The sequence below is a fragment of the Hemitrygon akajei genome, chromosome 5 (genome assembly GCF_048418815.1).
Source record: "Hemitrygon akajei chromosome 5, sHemAka1.3, whole genome shotgun sequence".
Taxonomy (NCBI): domain Eukaryota; kingdom Metazoa; phylum Chordata; class Chondrichthyes; order Myliobatiformes; family Dasyatidae; genus Hemitrygon; species Hemitrygon akajei.
In genome coordinates, this window is record NC_133128.1 from 66924062 (window position 1) to 66951857 (window position 27796).

A 27796-nucleotide genomic window follows, 5' to 3' on the forward strand; every position below is an offset into this window, starting at 1 on the left:
GAGTCCCAGGTCTCAGAGTTTGGAGATAAGTTGGCTTACAACTACTGTATTGAAGGAAGACCTGTAGTCAATAAACAATGGTCTAACACAGGTGTCATTACTGTCCAGATGCTCCAGAGATGAGTATCGGGCCAGGGAGATGATGTCTGATGCATACCTGTTTTGATGGTAGGCAAATTGCAGTAGGTCGAGGTTGTCAGGGAGGCTGGAGATAACATCTACCATGACAAACATCTCTAAGCACTTCATGATGGTGAACATCAGAACCATCAAGCAGTGATTAAGACATGTTACTTTGTTGTTCTTAGATACCAGGATGACAGTGGTCTTCTGAAAGTAAGTGGGAACTAGAACACCACAACCAGAGGATCCGAGCAGGATGTGAGACACAGCGAGGGACACTATCCAGGCCAGATGCTTTCCGCAGATTCACTATCTGGAAGACTGACATGATGTCAGCAACTATGATTGTGGGTTTAGGTGTACTGGAGGTTCTTGAGGTGCTTGATGACATTCCTATCCCCTTAGGTTCAAAATGAGCATAGAATGTGTTATACTCATTGAGAAGGCATGTGCTGTTTTCAGCAACAATGCTCGACTTCAATTTGGAGCCCATTATAGCATGTAAGCTCTGCCACAACTGATGGTTCATCAGGGACTTGATCCCTTGACATTCCTAATGTCTTTATGGAGATTGTATAACAATCTCTTGTACGGTTCAGGGCCACCGGATTTGAGCACCGCAGTCCTAGACTTCACGAGGGAGTAGATCTCCTGGTTCATCCATGGGTTCCAATTTGTAAACATTTAGTTGTTCTTGTATGTTGCTCATCAAATGATTTTGTTGCATGGAGAGGGAAGCTGCAGATCAGGTAATCATTTTGAAGAATGCCTTCATTGGTCTGCAATCCAGGCTCAGGTAAAATTATTTTATTTCTCTTCCCCAGCTGGACTTCAGGTTTCAAATGATAACTGTTTATTTCAGATAACAAAATCAGTACAATTGGCCCTCCTTATCCGCGAGAGATTGGTTCTGGGACCCCTCGCAGACACCAAAAAATGCGGATGCTCAAGTCTCTTATTCAACCTGTCACAATGCGGTGAACCTTAGGACCCAGCGGAACCCCGGACCTTATTTAACCTGTCTCAGTGCAGTGGATATTAGGACCCAGCGGCAGAGCTCTGAATCCACAGTGTTTCTGTTCACAAAAATAATCACGATCACGATTGAAAATAAAGTGGGAATAATAAAGCGATCGGAAAGAGGTGAAATGCTATTGATCATTGGAAAAGCATTAGGCTACATTCGGTCAACGATCGGAACAATTTTAAAGGATAAGGTGAGAAAGGCCCTGCCCCGATGAAATCTCCAATTACTACTAAGCAATGCAGTTGCTTAATTATTGGGTTTTGGGTTTTTGATCCTCCACATCAACCCGGCACAGATGGAGAGCACGCTCGGGAGCGATCTGTCACTGGATCGAACTTGGGAACTTCTGTTCCTGAGCCCGGCGCTGAAACATACATTTTTAAAGTGTTTTATATGCACAGAAAGGTAAAATATAGACTATATATTAAGACAAACGTTTGACTAATTGATGCTAAATAATACCGGATGTACCTGTTCTGACTTACTTAGTAAGAAAACTACCGTTTTTTTTCGATTCCTGATCCACGATAACCTACGCACGTCCTCACGTATACTTTAAATCATCTCTAAATTACTTATAATACCTAATACAATGTAAATGCTATGTAAAATAGTTGTTATACTGCATTAATTAGGGAAAAATGACAAGAAAAAAATGTCTGTGCATGCTCAAACAACAAGTGCTGGAAGAGCACTTCCGAATTTTCTCGATTCGCGGTTGGTTGAATTCGCGCATGCGGAGCCTGTGGATAAGGAGGGCCAACTGTACATCGTTCAGACTGCTGTCAGACCAATCTTTTCATTACATGCAATTGTAAACCCACTTTGCCCCTATTTAATCACTCCTGCTGTCCAGTTTACCGCAGAGCTTCCTTTATGTTTTGCATCTCTCTTTATACTTTCCAGATCGCTGCTCTCCCCTGGAAGTTAAAAATTACATTATTCAGTTGTGTTTAAAGGACTCAGATCAGAAATGCTCATTCTGTACCCCTCTAAAAAAGGTGCACCTGACCTGGTAAGTATTTGTGGTAGGTTTTGTATTTAGTTTTTGCATTACCATCAGTCTACTATAACGTCATGGAAAATCACCACTCAACCACGTATTTTAAAGTTCGATACTTGGCAGGAGGGTATCAAACCCATTACATCGCTTAGAAGTTTTCCATTTGCAGTTAGAAGTCAGGGATCCCAGTTGGAATTGCACCTCCAGGCAGAACAGTGTTAAATGAACTCAGAAATGCATTGTATGGCAAAAAAATTTTGAAAGGCTAATGGTACTATTTTTCATCACAAAAGGGCTGGAATGTAAATGACAGAGAGTGCAAAACTTCATTAAGATTGCATCTGGAATACTGTGTTCAGATCTGAATGATCGTCTCAGTTTTGAAACAGTGCGGTGCCACTGTGGTTAAAAGATTAAATTAAGAAGAGTTCTAAGCACAGTTCTATTCCATTGACTATATAAAAAAAAGTAATGATTTCATTGCTGTATTTAAAGAACTTGAATGGTAGGACAGGAGGGGGGAGGGGCAGGTGGAGAGTGGGGGAAGGCGGCTTGAGTGAAGGGCAGCATGTTGGGTGGTGTGGGCGGGTGGAAGGGGAGGGGTGGTGAGAGGGTTCAAGTGGGGAGGGGAGGGAGCGAGGGAGAGGGGGAGAGAAAGAAATGCTATCAACTGGCAGAGTGAGAATCCACAATTAGCAGGTGTGATTACAGAAATAAAATAGAATGCTGAAGGGCAATGTCAAGAAACGCTGCTTCACATAAAGGGTGGTAAGAATCATACCTGTTCCTAGAAATAAGATGTTTCCTTTCCATTGGATGCTAATCCTTTGAACAACATCTTTGACATTTTCAGATAGAGGAACAATAAAATCATGAGAAGTTGTACATTTCCTGGAACAATGTGATGTTTTTGAATACATTTCTTGTGCATTTGTTTCATTTCTTTATATAAAAAACAAGTTTTTCAAACAGCTAGTAATTATTTTGATGAATGACTTTGCAAATCCATAAGAAAAACACTTTTGTTCAGAATGGATCATAATCTGACTCATTTATTTGTAATGCGTTTTCTTTTACACATATTAGCATTTATAGGGTTGAAATGTAGGGTACTGAGGAAAAAAAGACCAATATTGAGGTGGATTCTATTCTGCAAAACAGCTTATTGCAGGAGACTCATCATTCCTAATCATTTGAATATAATGGGGAGAAGCCAATTAGATCCTTTTGTGCTGTTGATTATGATGGTAAATGAGTCACTCAAGCAAGCAGCATTTTGAAAAAACAATTAAAAGATCTCACTCCAGTCTCATTTGGTGTCTTTGTCCTGGGTAAAACAAGAGAATACAACACATCTCAGGATATCCCTCAATTGTACCACTGTTCCTCACCGAATAATACTCTCACTGGGCACTGGAAATTACTGCTGAACCGGTTGGTGTTGAAGAAAAATTATCCTCACTTCTCTGTATTGGGAGTCCAGCGAGAACAATAATGGCAAATGTATTGGTGAGAATGTTTTTCTGTTTGTTCAGCTAAAGTTTCTTGCTTTTGGCTTACATTTTGCCAAAGTAGGAACTATTTGTGAATGATGTGTGTTTATAACTAACAGTGCACATTAACCAACAGTCACTTAGAATAGATAACCCATGAATTGTGTGGGTTTTCACAAGTCACCAATTTGTACAGATCAGCTTTGCAAAATACATTTTATCTTTATTTTCCTTGCATCTTGAGTGAATTTGCTGAACTGCCGCACACTACCTACAATATCTGCCACATATTTATCAAGTAATCAGTATATAAGCAGACTCTCACAATTCAATTGCTAATGATAACCAAGGAATGTCTCTGCCCCAAAAAGAAAATAACTAATAGTGGAAAATTTTAGCCATCAAATGTTAAATTGTTGCTGAATTGTCCAGTTTAAGATGGCACTGGTGAAACACAGCAACACTTTACTGGCAGCAAACAAAACTAGTAACTGAAACAGGATCTAGTACTTTCCCTGCGTATATGATGAATAAGCTCTTCTCAGGCTTCCAGCTGGGTAGAGATTTTGATTTTAACCAATGTTTCAATGACAAACTCTGCTATCTTCTTCAGGGATGATGCCTGGGCATGTCTAGTCTGATGGTATTTATACCCCTGTATTCCATCCCTCCTGATTAGTTAGGCGTCATCCAATCAGATTTCTGCTCTCCCTCCTTGCATACAATCAAATTCCAGTTCTTACTGAGAGCAAGACTTTCATCTTTGTTAAATAATTTTTCCTCTATTTTTATTTCAATGGATTCCTTTACCAGGCGGTCCCAAAAGCCATTGGTGTGGCACAGTAGCTTTGTGCTGAAGTCAATCCTATGGCCATTGGGAATGCAGTGCCCTGCTACCGCCAATTTCTCCAGGTAACCCAAATGGATACATCTCTTATGCTCCTTGATGCGTGTTTCCACTGCGGCCCCCATCTAAGCAATATACGGTACTCCACGTTCACAGGGATCCTGTAAACAGCAGCCAACCTGAGTCCCAGTTCATCTTTGACTTGCATAAGCTGTTGCTTCAGCTTCCTTATGGGTTTGAGGATAGTATTAATCCAGTATTTCTTCAGGATACTGGCGATCCTTCCAGAAACCGTGGAAATATAAGGAATACAGGTGGTAGCAATGAGTTCCTCCTCTTTCTTAGGTTACCTGTTTTTTCTGTCAGCCGTTTTAAGGACCAGATTTATTTCCTTCACCTTGTAGCTATTCTGTAGGTGCATCATGTGTAATCAACTTATTTCCTAGGGGAGACTCTTCGGGTCCGAAATAGTTTTTGCAGTTAATCAAAGTAGAAAGAACTTCTCTACATTGGGGGGGGGGGGGGGGATAATGGTGGCTGTTATTGTTGAGGTTTAAGTCTGTGTGAATGGGTTTCCGGTAGATGCCACATCCCAGGCTACCGTCTGGTTTGCATCGTAGTAGATTGTCCAGGAACATGAGGGAACCATTCTTCTCCATCTCCATCGTAAACTGAACATCTAGATGTATACTGTTCAGATGGTCGTGGAACTGCTGGAGTATTTGGAGTCCATGAGGCCACACTACCGAAGTTGTCATCAACACATCTGAAGCAGTATTTCGGGCATATGGGTGATGAACCCAGAGCCCTCTCCTCAAAGTACTCCACGTAGAAATTAGCAATAGTCAGCGAGAAGGGTGATCCCATGGCAACTCCGTCTGATTGTTCATAGTAGCTTCCCTTATAGAGGAGGTAAGTCAATGTAAGGTTAGTGGTACCCTTATCAGATCGCAGAAAGACAAAGCTGTCCTTAATGGGAACTTTCATGAATGGTCAGTTTCGATATGGTGTCACTGTTCACGAGAGTTGCCAGGTTGGAGAAGTCAGCTACTGGCCAGATCGAGGTGGTTGGGCCCAGGCCCAAGAACGTATCGAAGTAGCAGAGCCTGGCCCAAGAGTGAGGAACACACCTACATTTGGCCAAGTTAAGTAACAGACCAGATTGAAAAGGTTAGGTGTTGGTGCTAGAGGTGAGGGACCTCAGTGAGGTTTACTCGTCTCTGTGCAGAACTGAGGCTGTGGTCTGAAACTAACAGGCTCCGGGATTGGCTGCAGTGATAACTGGCTTCATGGCTGTGAACTTCATTTTGTTCCGACATGGAGGAAGCCTCTGTGTTGAGAAAACAGCAAGTCTAACTTTTCAAAAAATGTGGCAGACCTTCCTGGTTGCTAATCCATATGCTTTCTTCAGGTCAAATTCAGCAGAAAGTGCAAGCCATGTATTTGTTAAGGAACAGCCAGATCAAATTTAAAACAAAACATAAGAATTTGCAGATGCTGCAGTCTGGAGAAACAAACAAGATGCTGGAGGAATTTGAGATTGAGTTGTTATTTATACTTGCTATTTCCCCTCCACAATCTCATTCCTCATGCAGGGTCTCAACTCAAAATGTCAACAATCATACTTCCTAACCCACTGAATTCCTCCAGTAGTTTGTTTTTTGCTTCAACTCAAAGTTAGTAGGGGAACTGACTTCTTGACAAACTTGCTCCCTTTGAGGTTGAAGCATATACTGTAAACCACTATGATAAATCCTGATATCAGAGGTTGATGACTAAACGAAAATTCCTCAGAATCCACAGCAGAACAAGAATGGATCAAAAGTGGCTTCAAAGCAGCCTTTGAAATAGATCTCATAACAAAAAAAGGGAGAGAGAAGAAAGAGAAGTATGATGAAAGGAGAAGAAAGGCCAACCAGGTCCCTTTCTTTCATATCCACTCATGGATCAAGTAAGCCATTTGTAGAATTCTTTGAGACAAACACATCAACCTATGGTACATCATCTGATATGATTCATTTACAGAAGGCAGTGAACAGACAGGACCATTTCAGAGAAAAGGCAGTGGTGACAATGATACGGCCATTCTCAGTCTTGAAAGTACATTATAAAAGAGTATTTAGAGACATAAGTGAAAGAGCGCTGTACACTGAGAACCTACAACATACTGGCAAGATGCTTAAAGAACTGTATATTGTTTCAGTCTTTGGGCTTCAGAAAGAATGAATTCACAGCTACGTGCAGAGCGTGTCAAGGTTAAGTCTAATGAATCACTTCTTGAGGTAAAATCAAAGAAGTTCTAGCGCACAAGGGAAGAGATTGAACTAGTGAGTGTGAGGAGAAAATAAATTATTAAATATAAAATACCAAATTGATACTGATAAAGAAGCTGGAACATTACCTAAAACATTACAGGATTAGAAAATAGTAAGATAACAGAAAACTGAATTAATAATAAACTCATTTCTGAAGAAGTAGCGAACATTTGCAAAAAGTCAACTGAAATGGCTGGATCAAGGACATACAGAAAACTCGGAATGCAGCTGTGCACCAATCTGGGTATGTCTGAGCACTCGAAGGATGACTGCTCTCATTTTCAGCAGATGAGGAATCTGACAGAAGCTTCCTTGATATTAACAGATGCTCCTTCGCATACTTAAATTGTTAAACCACCTACTGAAACTGTTAGCTTGTATTTTGACATGCTGTTTAGCATTGTTAAATTTGAGGATGTGCAGGAGTCTGGTGTTGGAGGAACAAGAATCTCAAAGGGCTAGTGAGCTTGAAGATTACAGAAAACAGGGCAGAAGTGACAACACAGGGTTTTGAGAAAAGTTGTATAGGTTCCAAAATTAGGGAGATGATTAACAAGATGGGCCAAAGATAATGGTGGAAAATAGAATGATATGCTAATGATAACCAGGGAATGCCTCTGCCCCATCAAGAAAATAATTATATCACATATATCACCATGCTCTGGGTTCTTTTGAAGACTCTAACCTGAAGTTTCAGATCTTTGTGGGAATAGGATCCGTTCTCAAGGTCTCACGAATGGCCGTTATTTGATATACCAAGGATGTGGCTGAGAAGATTAGCTTTCCTTCAGAGTTTCGAGATTTTGTGGCTCTGGAGGTGGGCGGACTAAAGGTCAGTGCCTCTGCAGAAAATCGGTGTGTCGTGGGAGACGGAAGATCTCTGGCTGTGTGCCCAGAGACCCAAGTTCTTTGACACAGAGCTCGAAAAAAGCAACACAACGGACTTTAACATTGTAAATCAGTGAGTTGTTTGTTATGTCACTCTTCTCGCTGTGAAACGGAGACATCTCTTTTCCCTTATTAGGGAGAGTGAGAGAGCCTGTGGTATGTTAAATTACCTGGTGAACAAATAGTCTTCGGGTTACTGAAAATCTGTACCTTTACTGTTGCTTTGCTGTACGCTTGAGTATTTGGTGGGGGGTGCCGATGCTTTTTATTTACGGGAGGGGGAGGGGGATCATTGCTTTGCTGTTGCTTATGTGCAGGGGGGAAGCTGGGGGGGTATTTGAGGTTCTAACATTTAACTGTCATTCATTCTTTGGGGCACTCCTCTGTTTTCGTGGATGGTTGCGAAGAAAAAGTATTTCAAGATGTATATTGTATACATTTCTCTGACATTAAATGTACCTTTGAAACCTTTGTACTTATCTAGGAACTGGACATTAACTGAGCAGTCTGACCATTTACAGAGTGGGTACAGACTAGTAAAGATAGTAAAGGCATTGGTGGAATGGAGCTGACTGTCATCAGTGGATGAAGTAACCAGAATGGAGGTATAAAATTGGACTGTAGATCTATCCTTGATGTATTATAATAAGAAAATAATGATAAGTCGGTTAAAAATCTACCACTGACAACAAACAACAATTGAGAATTTATTTATTCAATGACTAGAAAGCAACATTCAGTGGTTTTGGTTGCCCAAACTAAAAGAAAAATTGACATAACCACTCGATAAAATAACTTGCAGGTACTTGATATTATGATTATTAAACCATCACTGAATGGAAGCATCTTTCAATAATTATTGCACTCACCGCTAATTTCCTCAGATTAGTGAGCATCTCATTCTGATCTTCAAAACCAGATGTTTGAATCTTACTCACTGATTTTTCCTTCTCCGCCAACCATTTATCAAATAGGCACTGAGAGGAAGAACATTTGCATTAAAACATTGAAGAAGATGAACTAAAATAATCAATCACATATGTTATTATTTGCCCAGATATCTTAGTGCCTGGTACTCATATTTTTGTCACAAACACTTACAATGCCATGTAAATTAAGAAATTCAACCATTGTCCAATTAAGCAGTGCTGATGATTCAAGTTTCTACATTTGTCACCTGCTAGCTTTCAAGGTTCAACCAGCTGCTCAGAAGAGGTGACAAGCAAAGGTGAATCATACTGTTCAGAGGTTTTCATTTGCAGCCTTATAGCTGGAAAGTAGAAAACTGATTTTGACAGCTAAGACTGGGAAGCAATGCTAAATAGTTATAAATTACTGATGGTTTTATTTATTTGTCCACAATGAAACACTAATGATGTCACAGACAAGAGTAATTGCAGTTTCTCCAAATACCATGAATTTACAACTGATTGGCATTGCTTTGCTATCAGTGTAAAATCATACAGTATTATAAACTATAACTGTTTAACTTGCTTTTTCTACACATCTCTAAGTATCCTTACACCTTTCTTCAGAGAATAGCTTGTTTTTTTTCATTTTTCCTTTGGACAAAGGATAAAATATAGAATAGTTTACTACACCCATCTAAAATATCTCAAAATAGTTCCACCTTCATTTAGGTAACCTGCCTATCCACCAAGGTTGCACAAAGTTCACTCAGATGCATGACCAGATCATCTGTTGAAATAGATGGACTTGGAATTTTGGCCAGGATGACCATAGATTCCCATTCATCGTCACATTGTGCTACAAGGATCTCTAATATTAGTCAATATCATTCTAAAATAGATATTGATTTCACTATTCTATGTTAAAATCTACTCAGTAATCCTTCAAATCTTCTTTCACCAACCTGTATTTCTGTTAGAATCACCTGGAAGGAAACAAATAGTTTTAAGAACTCCTTGGATGCATTGAGGTACATTTGGGAAAGGAGAATAAATGAGCAAGGAATATAAATAACGCTACCAAATCAACACACTCTGAATGCCAGAACTCAGCAGATCAGACAGTATCTATGGAAAAGAGTAAACAGGTGACATTTCGGGCCAAGATCCTTCTTCAGGACTGAGAAGGAAGGGGGAAGATGCCCAAATAAAAAGGTAGTGGGAGGGGAAAGATGCTAGCTGGAAGGTGATTCGTGAAGCCAGGTGGGTGAGAAAGGTCAAGGGTTAGAGAAGAAAGAAGCTGATAGGAGAGGAGACTGGACAGTAGGAGAAAGGAAAGGAGGAGACCCAGGAGCAATTGCTGAATTATGGCTGGCTAGTGGTAGACCCAAATATCAAGATCAAATGGCATCATTCTGAAATACCAGTAATCTACTTCAGGATGAACAGAGGCTATATGTGATAAAGGTAATTGGTGGTGAGATACCTGTTCCTCAGTGAAATATTGCCACTTAAAAAGGATCTCTTGCAATAGGACCCAACGTTCCTCAGTCCATTTACAAATGGCCGCCCATCTCTCTCCAAGAACCTGCAACACAAAAAGAATTAAAACAAGATTTTGTTTACAGAAGGCAGACTCCACAGTTTCAAATTATTCCCAGTTAAAACATCGCTTTGCTTCAATTTTGCTCTGGTATCCTATAGGGATTCCCAACTTCGGCTGCAGTCCAGGGATGAAGGACACTCTGTTTTGATGAAGATTACAGCACAGAAAAACCTCACCTGACCCAGCACTTCCTTACAAGAGCTTCTTTGGTATCACCTTTATCAGTTTATTGTGCTTAAAAGTGACCTCAACCAGTTTCTTTGATCAAAACAGGCTAGCATTTTCTGGGTAAAGTACTTCCTTATTATTTGATTCCTTGGTGACCATCTGATATTGAGAATTTTGTAACTTCAATCTTCCTCACAAGTCAAAACATTTTTCTCTGTGTCCATCATTCAAAATCTTTCACTTCATTTCCTCTTTTTAGTTAAAGTTCAACCCTTTCCTTCCTCCTAAGACAAAGGAGACCCTATCATTTATCACTTCATAATAGCTTCATCTTGCATTTCTAGTACTGTCCTTACATATTATTTCTGCATCAACTCTGGAGCTTCTGCATCCTTTTCATAAAATAGCGACCAAAGCAGTACATTGTGCTTAGAGCTGAACAATCATGTTTCACATCTAATTTCCTTTACGAATTCACCCCCTTTTGAAATCAACCTCACTATTTGGTTGTTTTTATTCAGGGTCATGCTAACTTGTGCACTTGAATCCAAATGCTTTTCCTCCTCCACTGTTTTTAATGTCTTTAGTTCTAAGATTCATCAATTACAAACCACCACTCCAATTCAATGCAATCCACTAATTAGTAAAATGTATTTGATATTGCAAGTTAATTGCTCATGTAAATGATGAACAACACTAATTCTACCATGATCCCACTTCGCAGCTCCTGCCATTGAAGAATCAGCATTTACTCTTTGCTCTCCTGAATTATAATCAGCTACCTATCTAGCCTTCTACTTGCTCTTGTTTCTGCATGCTCTGCCTACATTTGCAAGCCTTTTTGGTGGCTGCTTTTCCTCAGCATTTGGAAAATCTAAACAACTTTCAATTACTGCAAGACCCTCAATAACTTATTAAAAAAATTTCTATTAGGATTATATGGATGAATTCAAGGACCTTGTTTGACATTACAAGTCCACCTACACAGTAGAAGAGACTGTGGAAAGAATTCGGGTTTGGAGCTTTCACTGGCTTCATTTCAAAATGGCCTTTTACATACAGCATTTTGGTTACGAAGACCACTTGATCACTAGCACTGAACAAGATCCATGATGTAGCAAGTTCGTGATCAGGACAAGGATTGGGAATAGGAATGGGATCAAAGAAAATATTAGCCTGAATCAGAAGCTGGACATTACAGATATAAAAGGAAGGTATTTAAATACAATTTGCCTCCATTAATCGCATCATTATAAATTTCACAACAGATAACGCCAATCCAATTTCAAGTGTTCAGAGCCCTTGCCCTAACCCTGTTGGATCAGTGAGAGATATGTGTGCTCATGCACACATACAACACATGGAGAAGTACACCGTTACATCTATGGATGTTTTTTTTTAATCCTCTCAGTTGTTAATACCTTCAGACCTAAATGGGTGTGTGGTGGTTGGGGGTGGGGGGGGGGGAGAAACAGATTCTATTTTGATAAAAAATGTTTTGAAAATAATGTAAAGCTGAATGAAATTCAAATATTCATGTCTGGAAATATGTGTGAACTTTTAGTTAAACTAAAATCTATTAGAGAAAGGTAATTTCTTGGTACTTCCATCAAATGCTGAACTCACTTTTTGTATTTCATGAGTTTGTATTTTGAAGTTTAGCATCTTAATGTCAAATCAAGTGCTCCATTTAAAAAAATTACACAGGTAATTGAGTACTGATGCAAATCACCATGACAGTATTTACTTCATTTATGAGATTACATTGCTAACATTTCAATGGTTTAAAGGAGATAGACACGGACATTTGGGAACATAGACTCCTGTTTGATGCAAAAATAACTTCCTCACAAAGATAACAAGTAATGGAAAAGACAGAACGATACAAATTATAAGACTGAATTTGATTGAAAGTTGGTCCACTTAGGGCCTCACATTAACTATATTTGTCATGTTAATGATTAACAAAATAGTACATCAGTCTATGATTTCTAACTCAGGGTCACACAAGACAGAAACAGGCCATTGGATCTGACTCGCCCATGCTGACTGAGGTGTTAATCTCCATTAATCCCTTTCTTCTGCATTTGACCTGCATCCCTCTATTCCTCTCCTATCCGTATATCTTTTGAAATGCATTTTAAAACATTTGGATTGTACCTAATCCTATGACCTCCTCCAGTAGCTTGTTCCATTTATCCACCACCACTTACTAGAAAGACTTGCTCCTCAGTTTTCCTGCACACATTTCTCACCTTAAACCCATGTACCCTAGTTTTAGACTCCATACTTTCGGAACTGACTGTGACAATCTACCCTATCTGTATCCCCCCCCCCATAATTTTATAAACTTTGATAAAGTCACCCCTGAGCCTCCTGCTCTCCAATGAGACCACTACCAGCTTATCCAATCGGTTCTTTAAAACTGAAGTCTTTATTCCAGGCAATATCCTGGTGACACACACAAAATGCTGGTGGAACGCAGCAGGCCAGGCAGCATCTATAGGGAGAAGTGCTGTCGACGTTACGGGCCAAGACCCTTCATCAGGACTAACTGAAAGGAAAGATAGTAAGAGATTTGATAGTAGGAGAGGGAGGGGAAAATGGGAAATAATAGGAGAAGACTGGAGGGGGTGGGGTGAAGCTGAGAGCCAGACAGGTGATTGGCAAAAGGGATACAGAGCTAGAGATGGGAAAGGATCATGGGATGGGAGGCCTCAGGAGAAAGAAAGGGTGGGGGGGGGGGGAGCACCAGAGGGAGATGGAGAACAGACGAACAGCTAAATATGTCAGGGATGGGGTAAGAAGGGGAGGAGGGGCATTAACAGAAGTTAGAGGTCAATGTTCATGCCATCAGGTTGGAGGCTACCCAGCCGGTATACAAGGTGTTGTTCCTCCAACCTGAGTGTGGCTTCATCTTAACAGTAGAGGAGGCCATGGATAGACATATCAGGATGGGAATTAAAATGTGTGGCCACTGGGAGATCCAGCTTTCTCTGGCAGACAGAGAGTAGGTGTTCAGCGAAACGGTCTCCCAGTCTGCGTCGGGTCTCACCAATATATAAAAGGCCACACCGGGAGCACCTGACGCAGTATACCACACCAGCTGACTCACAGGTGAAGTGTCGCCTCACCTGGAAGGACTGTCTGGGGCCCTGAATGGTGGTGAGGGAGGAAGTGTAAGGGCAGGTGTAGCACTTGTTCTGCTTACAAGGATAAGTGCCAGGAGGGAGATCGGTGGGAAGGGATGGGGGGATGAATGGACAAGGGAGTCGCGTAGGGAGCGATCCCTGCGGAAAGCAGAAAGGGGGGGGGGGAGGGAAAGATGTGCTTGGTAGTGGTAATATCTTCTCCATTCTTTCTAGCTCTGCTCCATCCTTTCTACAGTGTAGTGACCAGAACTACACATAATATTCCACATATGGCCTGTCTAATGTCTTGTGCAGCTGAAAGGTCTCAACAGAGAAAGGTGTGGTCAAGAAAAATTCTATCCTTTTTCTGGGAGATGTGAGGAGGCACAGGAAATGACATTGGCTGAAGAGTCAGTCAGAGTTCTGGGAATCTGCAGTTTAAAATAATCAAAAAGAATATACACAAGGATGCACTGGTGAGAAGATGGATTCATCAAAATAGATGAATTGGAGAAAGAGAACCTGGAAGAACAAAAGGGAGCTCCTACAATAAAAAACAGGGTGCAGCAGGTATTGTTATTAGCTTTGGGAATCCCTGGACAAACTGGTTGAAAGCCTTGCCACGGCTATCAAGTGTCTAGCTGTGATCCAGTTTAGTCTGAAATTGGCCCTACGCATTCGCAATGCTCTTCCAGAGGTCATACCTGGACTTCTTATATGATCCTAAATTATCTGCCCTAATTGCCACAGATCTAGACCTCAGCAAATTATGAGTGCCCTGGTTCAAACAGGGTTTCTGATTGGGGAAGACGCGAAATATTTTTGTGGATACCTATTCAAGCACACAGCCCTAGTAAGACAGTGATCACTGTGGTATGTTCATCGAGGTCATCTGACAAATTCTTGAACGTGTCCAGTCCTGAATTTCCTCATCCACATCTGCCATCCAGCTCTTCTTAGTTCCCTTTGCCAACGCTGTGCTCTTTATTCTTTGACCATGTGCAGGTAGAAGCAGCACAGCCAGGAGGTTGGATTTACAAAAGTGCGGGTGAGGTAGCTATGCTTGTTGGTAGTAGAATAGTTGGTCAAGTGTGTTGAGTCCTCTAGTATTGCAGGTGATACGGTGATAGTAGTTGGGGCAGAGACTTCTTCAATCTAGCCTAAATAATACTTCGAAGTACCTGGAATCCATTTTTGTATCGACTGAAACCAATAACAGGAGCAAAGCATAAGGAGCAGTGAACGCTTAAAAATACTCCCTCCCTCGGGAGTCTCAAGTGAATCCAGGCAAAATATGACAGTTAGTTAGTTAGCCAGATTCCTTCATCTGATTGGTAGCCAGTGAACATGCTGAAAAATGCACGCGTCTATACAAGTTAGCTTCCAGGGCTACCGCCATTGCACTCTCAAAAATCTGCCTAAATTATCGCTCCAGCTCACTGGTGCCTCATGCTGAAACTCAGTTTGTGAACAAATTCACAGAAATTGGTGCGTTGAACTGCCGGAGGTCCATCTTGCAGAGGTGTTCAGATTCAACAACAAATAAAGCACACAGTGTGCGTGCATAAGAGCATAGGTCTGGAATAGTGTGTCAACGAAGACTGGCAATGCAAAATAATCCTGAATCTTAATTTCTGAAATAAGATCTTTCCTCACCAAGTGAATACAAAGCAGGGAGAGTTAGAGATCGTGGTACCCTGAGTAGAAAATATTATAGCCTCTTGCATTGAATACTATCATCATTCTTGCTTTAAGCAACATCAACATGAATCAATGATGAATCCATTTAGATATTACGCAGTTTCAGCAGATAACTATCTGCATTGTCTGCTTCTGATATTAAGCTGTACAATCCAAAACCTCTCCTGGTTCAATCCCGGCACTGCATGCACAGCAGCATCAGCAGCTCACAGATGCTCAACACTTAGTAAAATTGGCCTGTCAGCTTTTCACAGAAAAGAAAAACCAAGACACTTTCAAAGTCACCTCAGAATATCCCAGAGATCCTTCTGTGAACATATATAATTACATCTGTCCTATGCAGGTTTACAATTGGCACTGAGTGGCAGCTGGGGATATGAAAAACATTTCTCCATGCTGACCTTGTACATGCCAACTGATAGGTCTTCACACCAAGAGATGACACATTCAGAGGTACATTGGCATTTGCTTCAAACATTCAGTGGCAAACTCAAAAAGAAAAGTCACCATGGCATTCAAGTGCTATTAAGCCTTCTGGGAGATATTCTGCAGAGGCTAATCAAGTACAGTTACACTGTGACTACTAATGAATGCAGAATAATTCATGGGGAGATAAGCCACAGAGATTGAAGAAAATTATTGGAGTTATATTAAATGTCTCGTCCCAATTAGAAAATGTGCTGCAGCTGCTCACATACAGTTGTAGAGAGTTTAGTGTCATGAAGGTTCTCTCTAATTATGCCTGAGACAGCAGGATTGTCATATGAGGAGCAATCGAGTCAACCATGCCTGCATTCACAAGAGTTCAGAAAAATGAGAGGTAACATCATTGAATTGTACAAAATTCTAACACGCCTTGAATGCAGGAATTCAAGAATTATGGATTGTAGTCTCAGAATACTGAACAAGACTTTTATGACTGATACAAGTATAAATTTCTTGACAGAAAAGGAACTGAACATGTGGAATTCTCCACTGGAATAGGCTGGGAAGTAAAATTTGAGGTGATAGTTACTTGCTACTTGATATGACACAGAAAGAAAATGTTCACGCGATGCTCGTTCCCAAGACAGTGCTCTAACCAGGTATGACTCCCTCTCCCTGGTGCCCTGCAACCTATTAATGGCTCAGATGCCCATCAACCCCTCTTTGTTCATTTTACAGCAACTAAATAACTAGTAGCACATCATCAGAATTAAGGAATCAACTAGATAACCCAGCAGTGTACAGGAAAAACACATAAACCCCACACAGACAGCAGCAGAGGTCAGGCTGGAATTGCAGTCCCTGGATGTGAGAGAATGCTAACTGCTGCACTATTGTGTTGCCAAGACAGAAGGCACCAAGAGCTATGAGGAGTGAGTGAGAATATGGTACTGAGATAAAGGATTGGCTGTAATCAATTTGAATGAAAGAGAAGACTCAACGGGCCTATTTCAATGAGCGTTAGTGATCTTGGAAAGCAGTGTAAGAAGCCAGTCTTTCATTTTGAAACTGCCTCCATGGGGTCACTGCACAGGATTCTGTATGATGCTCACATACCCTATATCTTTCTTGAACATGCTAATGGGTTTCTATCCACAAAAAGTTATAATATTTTGATTCAATGATGTTTTTTGCCCCCATGAGTTGATCCAAGCAAATTCCACAAGTGACTCTTGCACTGCTCAACATTTACTTGTCTGAGTAGCCGAAGGGATAACATAAACCTTGTCTTTGACATACAAGCAAGATCGCATTATTTGTATGTACTCTGATGTGCAAAAATCTCATAGTCTAAATGATGGATCTCTCATTGAAATGAGATTGACAATAACTCTAGAAAAATACAAACGACAAAACATAAGTAACACTTTTCATGAATAAAATCCTGTGTGTTTTGAAACATCTCTGACAAGAGCACAAAGCTGAAAGAAAACAACACAAACTTACTCTAAATAGATGGCAACCTATAAAAGTTGAATACTGAATCAGAGTTCACACTACTTTTATTCTGGATCACAGCACAGTCTGACAGCCATCATAGAACATGGATGAGAAAAATCCTTTTAAATTTGGATCATTGAACAAATCAAGTGGCTATCTCAGCTACCTCTGCTTAACTCTCATCAATCAGAATACCTGAATTCAAAAGGCTGGAGATTTTCACAGACTACCATGCAAATATAGAGCAAAGTGAGGTTTTACATGATTATAAAATGGTACTGGGTTCAGGGAAACCCTCGTGCATTCCTTTTACGTCGGTTTGTAACCACTCCAGTCTCATTCTACATGCACCTTGAACACGATGTGGAGTATGATAGTTCATGCCTAAAATATACGTTTTACCTCACAAAGCGAATCCCACTCCAGAATACATGAGAAAAATCAGGGAAATTAATTATGTCCTTGAAAAGATATTGTCAAGGTGCAAAACGGTGACTTCATCAATCAACTGGTTATTGCCCTGAAGTTTGGTCTTTGAAGGTTCATCCACAGATATGACGAACAATGAGCGACCAGTATGTATGATGGGGGTAGTTCAAATGGGCAGAATGTACAATGGGAGATGCATTCAATTGCTAAGTCATTTGGAATTTGGGTGTTCTAATGGAAGACGTTTGATAACTGACAATGTGATAGCAAAAGATTTATACCATCAGCCAAGATTGTGGTAAACAGTACCAGCATCCAAAGAATACAAAATAGAGTTCCATTTTGAGGTCAGAAGCCAATTATTTATCTAATTAGGTTATATACTTTCATTGATTAGCCTTGTGTTGTTGATATTCTCATTGTCAGCAATTTGTAACCCATTTAGATTAAATTTTTGGTGCTTTAAAGGCAGAGTCAGAAAAGGTTTAAACAAAAACGGCAAACAGCAGAGATAGGATCCCACTACAATCTCAAAGGGTGATAATCGTGATAATGGTGGGCAGAATAAACCTCAAGGACTTATACCCTCCATACATTAAAAACTAAATTTAGAAAAAGCTCGAGATACACCAAAGATGATTTAAATACTTGTTTCTGCATCAGCAAGGCTTTTGAGTTCCAGTTTTCAAAGAAAATCAGAATTGTTAACAAATTGTGATCGTGAAAACACTGGAATCACTGGTGCTGGAAAATTGAACATAATGGCATTCAATTATTCAAAACAAGTAGCCATGGTAACTCTTCAGCAGTTATGGGCCGACCTTGGCTGTTGTCATCGATTATTGCTCACTTTCTACCTTTGTTTACAATCAAGAAGAGCTACTTGTGTGAGATGTTTTAAACAGAGTAAATTTCAGACAGAACTGGCTTTTAAAAATGTTGGCATAAACCATTGCAAGATAACAAAACAATGTTTCCTATTCCTTACTGGTGACACCTATGTCGCATTTTTTAACCTTTCTGCTTGGTGAAAAGAAAAATTCAACTGATTCAACAAAGCACGCCTGATCAGGAGGCAGGTAAAACAATGATCCCTTCATTCTTAATGCCTGCAATCAACATTAAACCCCTCAGACAACATTAGCAAAGAAATTTCAATGAGACCTTAAAACATTGTTGGAAAGTTATGGCAATATGTTTGAAAGCAGCTCCATTGACACAGCAGGGTGCACGGTACAATTCATATCAGATGACATTGCACACCAAAATCGGTCCCATATACTGCTCGAGAAAGATACTTTATTGCTACCAAAGTAAATTACAGCATCACAGTAGCAATACAAGACACAGATGTAGAAATATATAAATATTAAAAGAGAAGCAAGAAAGAAATAAAAAATAAGTTACCACAAACAGTTTAACAGGCGAGGTCATTACTTCCTCAGCTACAGGTTGACTCATTATAGAGCCTAATGGTCGAGGGTAAGAGTGATGCCATATAGCGCTCTTTGAAGCAGCACAACTGTCTTAGTCTATTACAGAAAGTGCTCCTCTGTTCAGCCAAGGTGGCATGCAGAGGGTGAGAAACATTGTCCAGAGTTGCCAGGATTTTCCACAGCATCCTTTGTTCTACCACAGCCTCCAGTGTGTCCAGTTTGACTCCTATAATACAGCCAGCCTTTCTAAACAGTTTATTGATCCTGTTGGCATCACCCGTATAGATGCCATTGCACCAGCACACCACCACATAGAAGATTGTATTGGCAACAACAGACTGGTAGGACATGTGAAGGAATAGGGCTGCATACTTCAAAGGACTTCATTCTCCAGAGGAAGTAGAAACAAAGAAACATAGAAAACCTACAGCACAATACAGGCCCTTTGGCCCACAATGCTGTGCTGAACATGTACTTACTTTAGAAATTACCGAGGGTTACCCAGAGCCCTCTTTTTTTCTAAGTACCATGTACCTACCCAAGAGTCTTTTAAAAGACCCTATTGTATCTGCCTCCACCATTGCTGGAGGCCCATTCCATGCACTCACCACACTCTGCGTAAAAAACTTACCCCTGAAATCTCCTCTCAACCTACTTCAAAGCACTTCAAAACTGTGCCCTCTCATGTCAGCCATTTCAGTCCTGAGAAAAAGCCTCTGATAATCCACAGTATCAAGGCCTCTCATCATCTTATACACCTCTGTGAGGTCATCTCTCATCCTCCATTGCTCCAAGGAGGAAAGGCCAAGTTCACTCAACCTATTCTCATAAGGCAACATCCTTGTAAATATTCCCTGCACCATTTCTATAGTTTCCTATAGTGAGGTGACCAGAACTGAGCACAGTACTCCAAGTGGGGTCTGACCAGGGTCCTATATAGCTGTAACATTACCTCTCGGCTCTTGAAGTCAAACCCATGGTTGATGAAGGCCAATGCACCGTATGCTTTCTTAACCACACAGTCAACCTGCGCAGCAGCTTTGGGTGTCTTATGGACTTGGACCCCAAGATCCCTCTGATTCTCCACACTGCCAAGAGTCTTACCATTAATGCTATATTCTGTCATCATATTTGTCCTACCAAAATGAATCGCCTCATGCTTATCTGGGTTGAACTCCATCTGCCACTTCTCAGCCCAGTTCTGCATCCTATTGATGTCCCACTGTAACCTCTGACAGCCCTCCACACTATCTACAACACCCCCAACCTTTGTGTCATCAGCAAACTTACTAACCCATCCCTCCACTTGTTCATCCAAGTCATTTATAAAAATCACAAAGAGAAGGGATCCCAGAGTAGATCCCTGAGGCACACAACTGGTCACTGACCTCCATGCAAAATATGACCTGTCTACAACCACACATTGCCTTTTGTGTGCAAGCCAATTCTGGATCCACTAAGTAAGGTCCCCTTAGATCCCATGCCTTCTTACTTCCTCAATAAGTCTTGCATGGGGTACCTTATTAAATGCCTTGCTGAAATCCATATACACTACATCTACAGCTCTTCCTTCATCAGTGTGTTAAATCACATCCTCAAAAAATTCAATCAGGCTCGTAAAGCCTTTGACAAAGCCATGCTGAAGTAAGACTTACTGGTCTATAATTTCCTGGGCTATCTCTACTCCATTTCTTGAATAAGGGAACAACATCTGCAACCCTTCAATCCTCCAGAAACTCTCCCATCCCCATTGATGATGCAAAGATCATTGCCAGAGGCTCAGCAATCTCCTTCCTCGCCTCCCACAGTAGCCTGGGGTACATCTCATCCAGTCCCAGTGACTTATCCAACTTGATGCTTCCCAGAAGCTCCAGCACATCCACTTTCTTAATATCTATATGCTCAAGCTTTTCAGTCCACTATAAGTCAGCCCTGCATTCGCCAAGGTCCTTTTCCATAGTGAATACTGAAGCAAAGTATTCATTAAGTACCTCCACTACCTCCTCTGGTTCCATAGACTTTTCCACTGTCGCACTTAAATGGTTCTATTCTCTCACGTCTTATCCTCTTGCGCTTCACCTACTTGTAGAATGCCTTGGGGTTTTCCTTAATCCTGCTCACCAAGGCCTTCTCATGGCCCTCACTGGCTCTCCTAATTTCATTCTTAAGCTCCTTCCTGCTAGCCTTATGATTTTCTAGATCTCTATCATTACCTAGTTTTTTTGAACCTTTTGTAAGCTTTTCTTTTCTTCTTGACTAGATTTTCAACAGCCTTTGTACACCATGGTTCCTTTACCCTACCATCCATTCCCTGTGTGATTGGAACGTACCTATGCAGAATGCCACACAAATATTCCCTGAACATTTGCCACATTTCTGCCATATGTTCCCTGAGAACATCTGCTCCCAATTTATGCTTCCAAGTTCCTGCCTGATAGCTTCATATTTCTCCTTACTTCAATTAAATGTTTTCCTGACTTGTCTGCTCCGGCCTCTCTCCAATGCTATGGTAAAGGAGATAGAGATCACTGTCTCCAAAATGCAAAATGCTCTCCCACTGAGAGACCTGACACCTGACCAGGTTCATTTCCCAATACCAGATCAAGAACAGCCTCTTCTCTTGTAGGCTTATCTACATATTGTGTCAGGAAACCTTCCTGAACACACCTACCAATCTCTACCCAATCTAAACCCGTTGCTTTAAGGAGATGCCAATCAACACTGGGGAAATAAAAATCTCCCATCACGACAACCCTGTTATTATTGCACCGGTCCAGAATCTGTCTCCCTATCTGCTGCTCGATGTCCCTGTTACTATTGGGTGGTCTACAAAAACACCCAGTAGAGTTATTAACCCCTTCCTATTCCTAACTTCCACCTACAGAGACACCATAGACAACCCCTCCATGACTTCCTCCTTTTCTGCAGCCATGACACTATCTCTGATCAGCCGTGCCATGCCCCCACCTCTTTTGCCTCCCTCCCTGTCCCTTCTGAAACATCTAAAGCCTGGCACTCGAAGTAGCAATTCCTGCTCCTGAGCCATCCAACTCTCTGTAGTGGCCACAACATCATAGCTCCAAGTATTGATCCACACTCTAAGCTCACCCTTGCATTAAAATAGACAAATCTCAAACCATTCAGTAAGGTTGGCGTCATTCAATGTCTGCAGTGAGATGCTGAAGATGTTCTATAGGTCAGTTGTTGAGAGCGCCCTCTTCTTTGTGGTGGCGTGTTGGGGAGGAAGCATTAAGAAGAAGGACGCCTCACGTCTTAATAAGCTGGTAAGGAAGGCGGGCTCTGTCGTGGGCAAAGTACTGGAGAGTTTAACATCAGTAGCTGAGCGAAGGGCGCTGAGTAGGCTACGGTCAATTATGGAAAACCCTGAACATCCTCTACATAGCACCATCCAGAGACAGAGAAGCAGTTTCAGCGACAGGTTACTGTCGATGCAATGCTCCTCAGACAGGATGAAGAGGTCAATACTCCCCAATGCCATTAGGCTTTACAATTCAACTGCCAGGACTTAAGAACTTTTTTTAAAGCTATTATTAATGCTTTTTGAGTTAGTGATTTAGATGCATATCATATTATTACTGAGTTAAGTATTGTATGTAATGAGTTTTTGCTACAACAAGTGTATGGGACATTGGAAAAAAATGTTGAATTTCCCCATGGGGATGAATAAAGTATCTATCTATCTATCTATCTATCTATCTCTATCACTTGCCTATCCTCCTTCCTACACTGCCTACAAGCTTCCTCTATTTGTGTGCCAATCGCCCCTTCCTCCGTCTCTTCAGTGCGGTTCCCACCCCCCAGCCATTCTAGTTTAAACTCTCTCCAATTGCCTTAGCAAACCTCCCTGCCAGGATATTGGCCCCCTCGGATTCAAGTGCAACCCGTCCTTTTTGTGCAGGTCACACCTGCCCCAAAGGAGCTCTCAATGATCCAGAAATCTGAATCCCTGTCCCTTGCTCCTATCCCTCAGCCACACGTTTATCCTCCACCTAACTCTATTCCTATACTCACTGTCACGTGGCACAGGCAGTAATCCCGAGATTACTACCGCTGTGGTCCTGCTTCTCAGCTTCTTTCCTAACTCTACGTAGTCTGCTTTCAGGACATCTGGCTGTTCACCTTTCCACCTCAAGATATCATGGACACGATCAGAAGCATCCTGGACCCTGGCACCTGGGAGGCAAACTACCATCCCTGTTTCTTTCCTGTGTCCACAGAATTGCAGAAGCAAGTGTCACAGCCCTGTGTTGGTGCTCCAGTCAAGTCTGTCATCCAGATGCACCCCCAAGTAGTTGTAGGTCCTCACCACATCCACAACCCCACCATCAATATTAACAGGGAGTAGAGCAGGTTTAATCTGCCTAAAGTCCATCACCATCTCCTTTGTCTTACTGATGATGAGCTACAGATGATTCAGCTTGCATCATTTGACAATTTTAAGGAGTCAAATTGAGAAGAAACTAAATTTGTGAAAACTGATCAGAATGAATGGATCTGACACCACTAACTCATACTGCTGTGTGGATCCAGAAAATCACAATAAATCAAGCAGTCGATAACAACCTGTTCTCACAGACAGAAGAAAGGTATTTTTGAACTGTGTCTCTCCCACTGACTGTAGATTTGAATCCTGAAAAACACTTCAACAGTTCCTGACCATCAACATAAGGTCAAAGTAAGTTTATTGTCATATGCACAGGAACATGAATGCATTGTTGGAGTGGCAAGCATACAGTACTTGCAGCAACATCACATCAAGAACATAGCATCAGATAAGCATCATTCACAAGAAAAAACAAATTAAATGTAAATTATAGGCAATTTTTACAAGAATGAACTCAATTGGAACAAAAATTAAAAGTTCCATTTTAGTGAAAAGTGATCACAGTGTTGCTATACCGAGGTAGTGATTGGAGTTTTCCCAGTCGACTGAAGGAAAGTTGCTGTTTTTGAACTCAGTGATGTGAGGCTTCATGCTTCCATACCTCCTGTCCGATGGCAGCCGCATGGCCTGGATGATGGGGCTCCTTGACGATAGATGTTACTTCCTCGAGTCTGTGTCTCCTGTAGATGCTACCAATGGTGGGGAGGGATGTGCTTGTGATATATTGGAAAGAAACCACCATTCTCTGCAGCTTGCTGCGTTCAGTGCATTCAATTTATCATACCACACCATGATGCAACTCGTCAGGATACATTCAAGAGTACATCTGAAGACATTTGTTGGGACCTCTGAAGACAGGGAAACTTCAACATCCTTAAAAATTAAAGACACTGGCGGTTTTTTGTTATGAATGCATGCATTTTCTGGGTCCAGGACAGATCATCCAGTACTTTAATGACTAGGAATTTAAAGCTGCTGACTCTCTACGCTGCCAACACCCAATGTCGTCTGGTTCACATTTGCCTTCCTCCCCCTTCCTGAAGTCAACAATCAACTAGTTGGTTTTTCTGATTTTGTCCAAGAGATTGTTGTTGCGGTACCAGTCAATCAATTGTCCTATCTCACTCTGACTCACTGCCACCTGCCATTTGTTCAACAAATTTGAAGATGGCATTGGAGCTAAGCTTAGAGATGCAATCATGTGTGTGTATAGACAGTGAATCTAATCATACAGCTTTGAGGTGCATCTCTGTTGGTCATCAGATAGGAGGAGATGTTCTTACCAAATCTCGCTGATTGAGATCAGCTGATGAGGAAGCTGAGTACCACTGCAGAGAGAGTTACCAAGGTGCAGGTCTTGAAGCTTAAAACTTCTAGACTAAAGTAATCTTGAACTTGATCAAGTTTTGGTTTATGAAGAGAGAGAACTCACTGGGGGCCCTGTGGATTGGTTTGGGAGGGAAAAAATGAGGGGAAGTTCAGCAGATGAGTTTGTGTGCCCTGGTCAGTGAACTTAATTTTTCTGTGCTCTAAACTCTTGACCAAGGGAGCAATAGATTTGAGAAACAGCAAAGTACATTCTGACATCTCCATTCTCCTTCCCATTCAAAATGCTTGAAACTCTGTTAAAGCAAAACCCAGGCATACTGTCAAGCTGTACTTTACATAAACATGTGACCTTAAGTACTGTATAAAAAAATATTTTCTCAGTTAAAATGGTAAAATTATTTACTAAAGATGCTCTCAATTGAGATTAACTTGGGTTACCTCTGGAATTCCTCCAGGGAAGGTCTGGTCCTCTTTGCCCTGATTACTAGTTAATTATTTACAGTGAAATTAGGATACATTTAGCTGCTGGATATTCTTAAACAAATTACAAGTACGTTCCTAAAGGGAATAGTCCTTGCAGGGCTTCTATATTTGAGTTGTAAATGAGCATGTTTCAAAATATGATTCCTACTACTGGAATCCTCAAACCCCAATGATGCAGTGTTTAAAAATAACCAATAAAGCATCTTTGACCTGAAATGGTAACAGTTTCTTTTTTCATAAATGCTGCTTAACCTGCTTTGGAAAGCTGAAACAACTGCCACCATATGTGGTTGAGGAGGGGGACAGATTACAAAGAAGTGCTAGAATATGGCTTGGATTGCCTGAAGAGAGAGTTATCTACAAAATCTGCAAGAACAATTCTGAAATAACTGCTCAAAAATGACCTGAACATGATGTGAAACAGAAGTTAGCCTCTGACTGTGACATGATACAATCTTTATCTGTGTGAAGCTGCAAGGAAACTTAGTGTTCAAAACATGTTTTGTTTTTGGACGAATAGGACTATTGTATGCTTATGAGCAGAGATTTAGAAATGACGGACAAGTACGTTCTGAATGTTTGAGGAGCAACATTCTAGATGGGATTCAGTTTTAAATAAAAATAAAATTCACCAAATTCAAACCACAAATACCCACTTCCACTTTTTTCTCTCAAAAACTGTCAATATTCCATTTTAATTTATAAACTAATTTTGTTAATCTCTGGTTACTGAGGGATCCCCACGAATTCACATCATGCAATTAATGATTCGTAGAATTTTAACGCACAAGACTCATGCATTTGGGTTACCACATGAGCAGTGGCTCTCTGAGCCTGGCTTCCCATCTCATCACCCTTTTCTCTTTTACATAATAAATCTTCTCCTAAGAAACTGCTTCAAATATCTCAGAAAGTTTATGAAAAAATATTCAAGGATTTGATTACAACATATTAATCATACTTTATATAAATAAACTGACAATTCACACATAATTATCAATTATTTAGGATCAATTAATATTAATCAGTTAATATTATTCTCAATTAATATTAATCAGTTATTAGGACGGCACATTACCATTGTGGTTACAGTGCGGGTGACATGGGTTCAATTCCCAACCCAAAAATACAACTGCAGATGCTGTGGATCAAAGGATACGTACACGACGCTGGAAGAACTCAGCAGGTCAGGCAGCATCCGTGAGAAAAGAGTAGCCAACATTTCGGGCTGAGACCCTTCATCAGGAATCACCTTCAATCCTGATGAAGGGTCTCGGCCTGAAACGTTGGTTACTCTTTTCTCACGGATGCTGCCTGACCTGCTGAGTTCTTCTGGGTTCAATTCCAACTGCTGCCTGTGAGAAGTCTGTATGTTCTCCCCATGACAGCATGGGTTTCCTCCGGGTGTTCCAGTTTCCTCCCACAGCACAAAGATGTCCCTTTGGTAGGTTAACTGGTCATTGTAAATTGTCCCATGATTAGACAAGGGTTTAAACTGGAATTGCTAGGTGGCGCAGCTCGAAGGGCTGGAAGGGCCACACTGTATCTCGATAAATAAATCAATCATCCAGAATCACAACTTGAATTTCCAATTACTTCTGTCTTTCGCAAAGCTTGTGCATGGGTTGTAGCCAAGCAAATTCACAGCTCCAATTCCATATTTCATTCGATATTTAAACTGCAACGATCTGATTTCTGTATCACCATCTTCTTGCTTATATACAACAAATTAACAATCTAAGTTCAAGCCCATTTTTGTAGAGGGACTTTGATGTCTCTCCATCATACTTGTATTATGAGCAAACTGTGAAGAAGTTATCTAGATTATCCCAATTAGGTACAGAGATGGTTTGATTTCCCACTTGGGCATGGATATATTATCAATACATAAACAAATCCTGTTCAGAATTGCCCATTTACAGAATGCGGTAAAAGGACAAAGGCCTTGCCTTTGGATCCTAAATGGGCTACTTGCTTCACATATGCTTTGCAACTTTATTGTCACAGACTTACATACCCAGGGTACAAATGCCAGAAAAGCTGGCTTTTTACAGCAGCAGCACTGTGCATTACAAACAGGACAAACTTATGTAAACGTAAACTTAAGTTAACATTAATTATGCATAACTTACACAACTGAATTAACACAATAATATTACTGGCATTGAAAGATAAAAAATATGGTTCAAGGTAATGTTAGTATTCCACTCCACTCTCAGCTGAAATCAACTAAAGACCAAAAATGGGTTCTTGAACCATGTGTTGAGTCATAGGAGAGGTCCAAAAGGGTAGTTAAGTGTGTCATACTAATGGCTAACTCAACATTCCCTTGTGCCACGTAATTTCAATTTATGTACGAGGAGGCCATATTCAGCAACACTAAAGCTGATGAGGTAGAGTTGTTGCTAACTGTCCACATGGCCAAGATTAGCTAAGACGAAGAGTTTTGCATGGGAGCTTCTTAAATACACCAAAGCATAAAACTTGTTGTCAGATTCAAGTTTCTTGAGCTGAATTCTATAATACACCCAAATCCAACCTTGTCATAATTCACAATGACCATCATTGTGACAGTTAC

The 27796-nt window shown here is 40.8% G+C and overlaps 1 protein-coding gene across 9 annotated transcripts in view; it reads right to left on the reverse strand.

The window, feature by feature from the left end:
- Positions 1–27796, reverse strand: part of dmd (dystrophin) — a 1932045-nt gene that overhangs the window by 1201768 nt on the left and 702481 nt on the right. For all 9 annotated transcript variants that reach the window (XM_073045659.1, XM_073045653.1, XM_073045656.1 and 6 more), the window contains 2 exons: positions 10091–10192; positions 8566–8673 (listed from right to left, as the gene is read on the reverse strand). In XM_073045659.1, coding sequence (XP_072901760.1) covers positions 8566–8673; positions 10091–10192 — 210 coding nt within the window. The remainder of the gene's footprint in view (positions 1–8565; positions 8674–10090; positions 10193–27796) is intronic.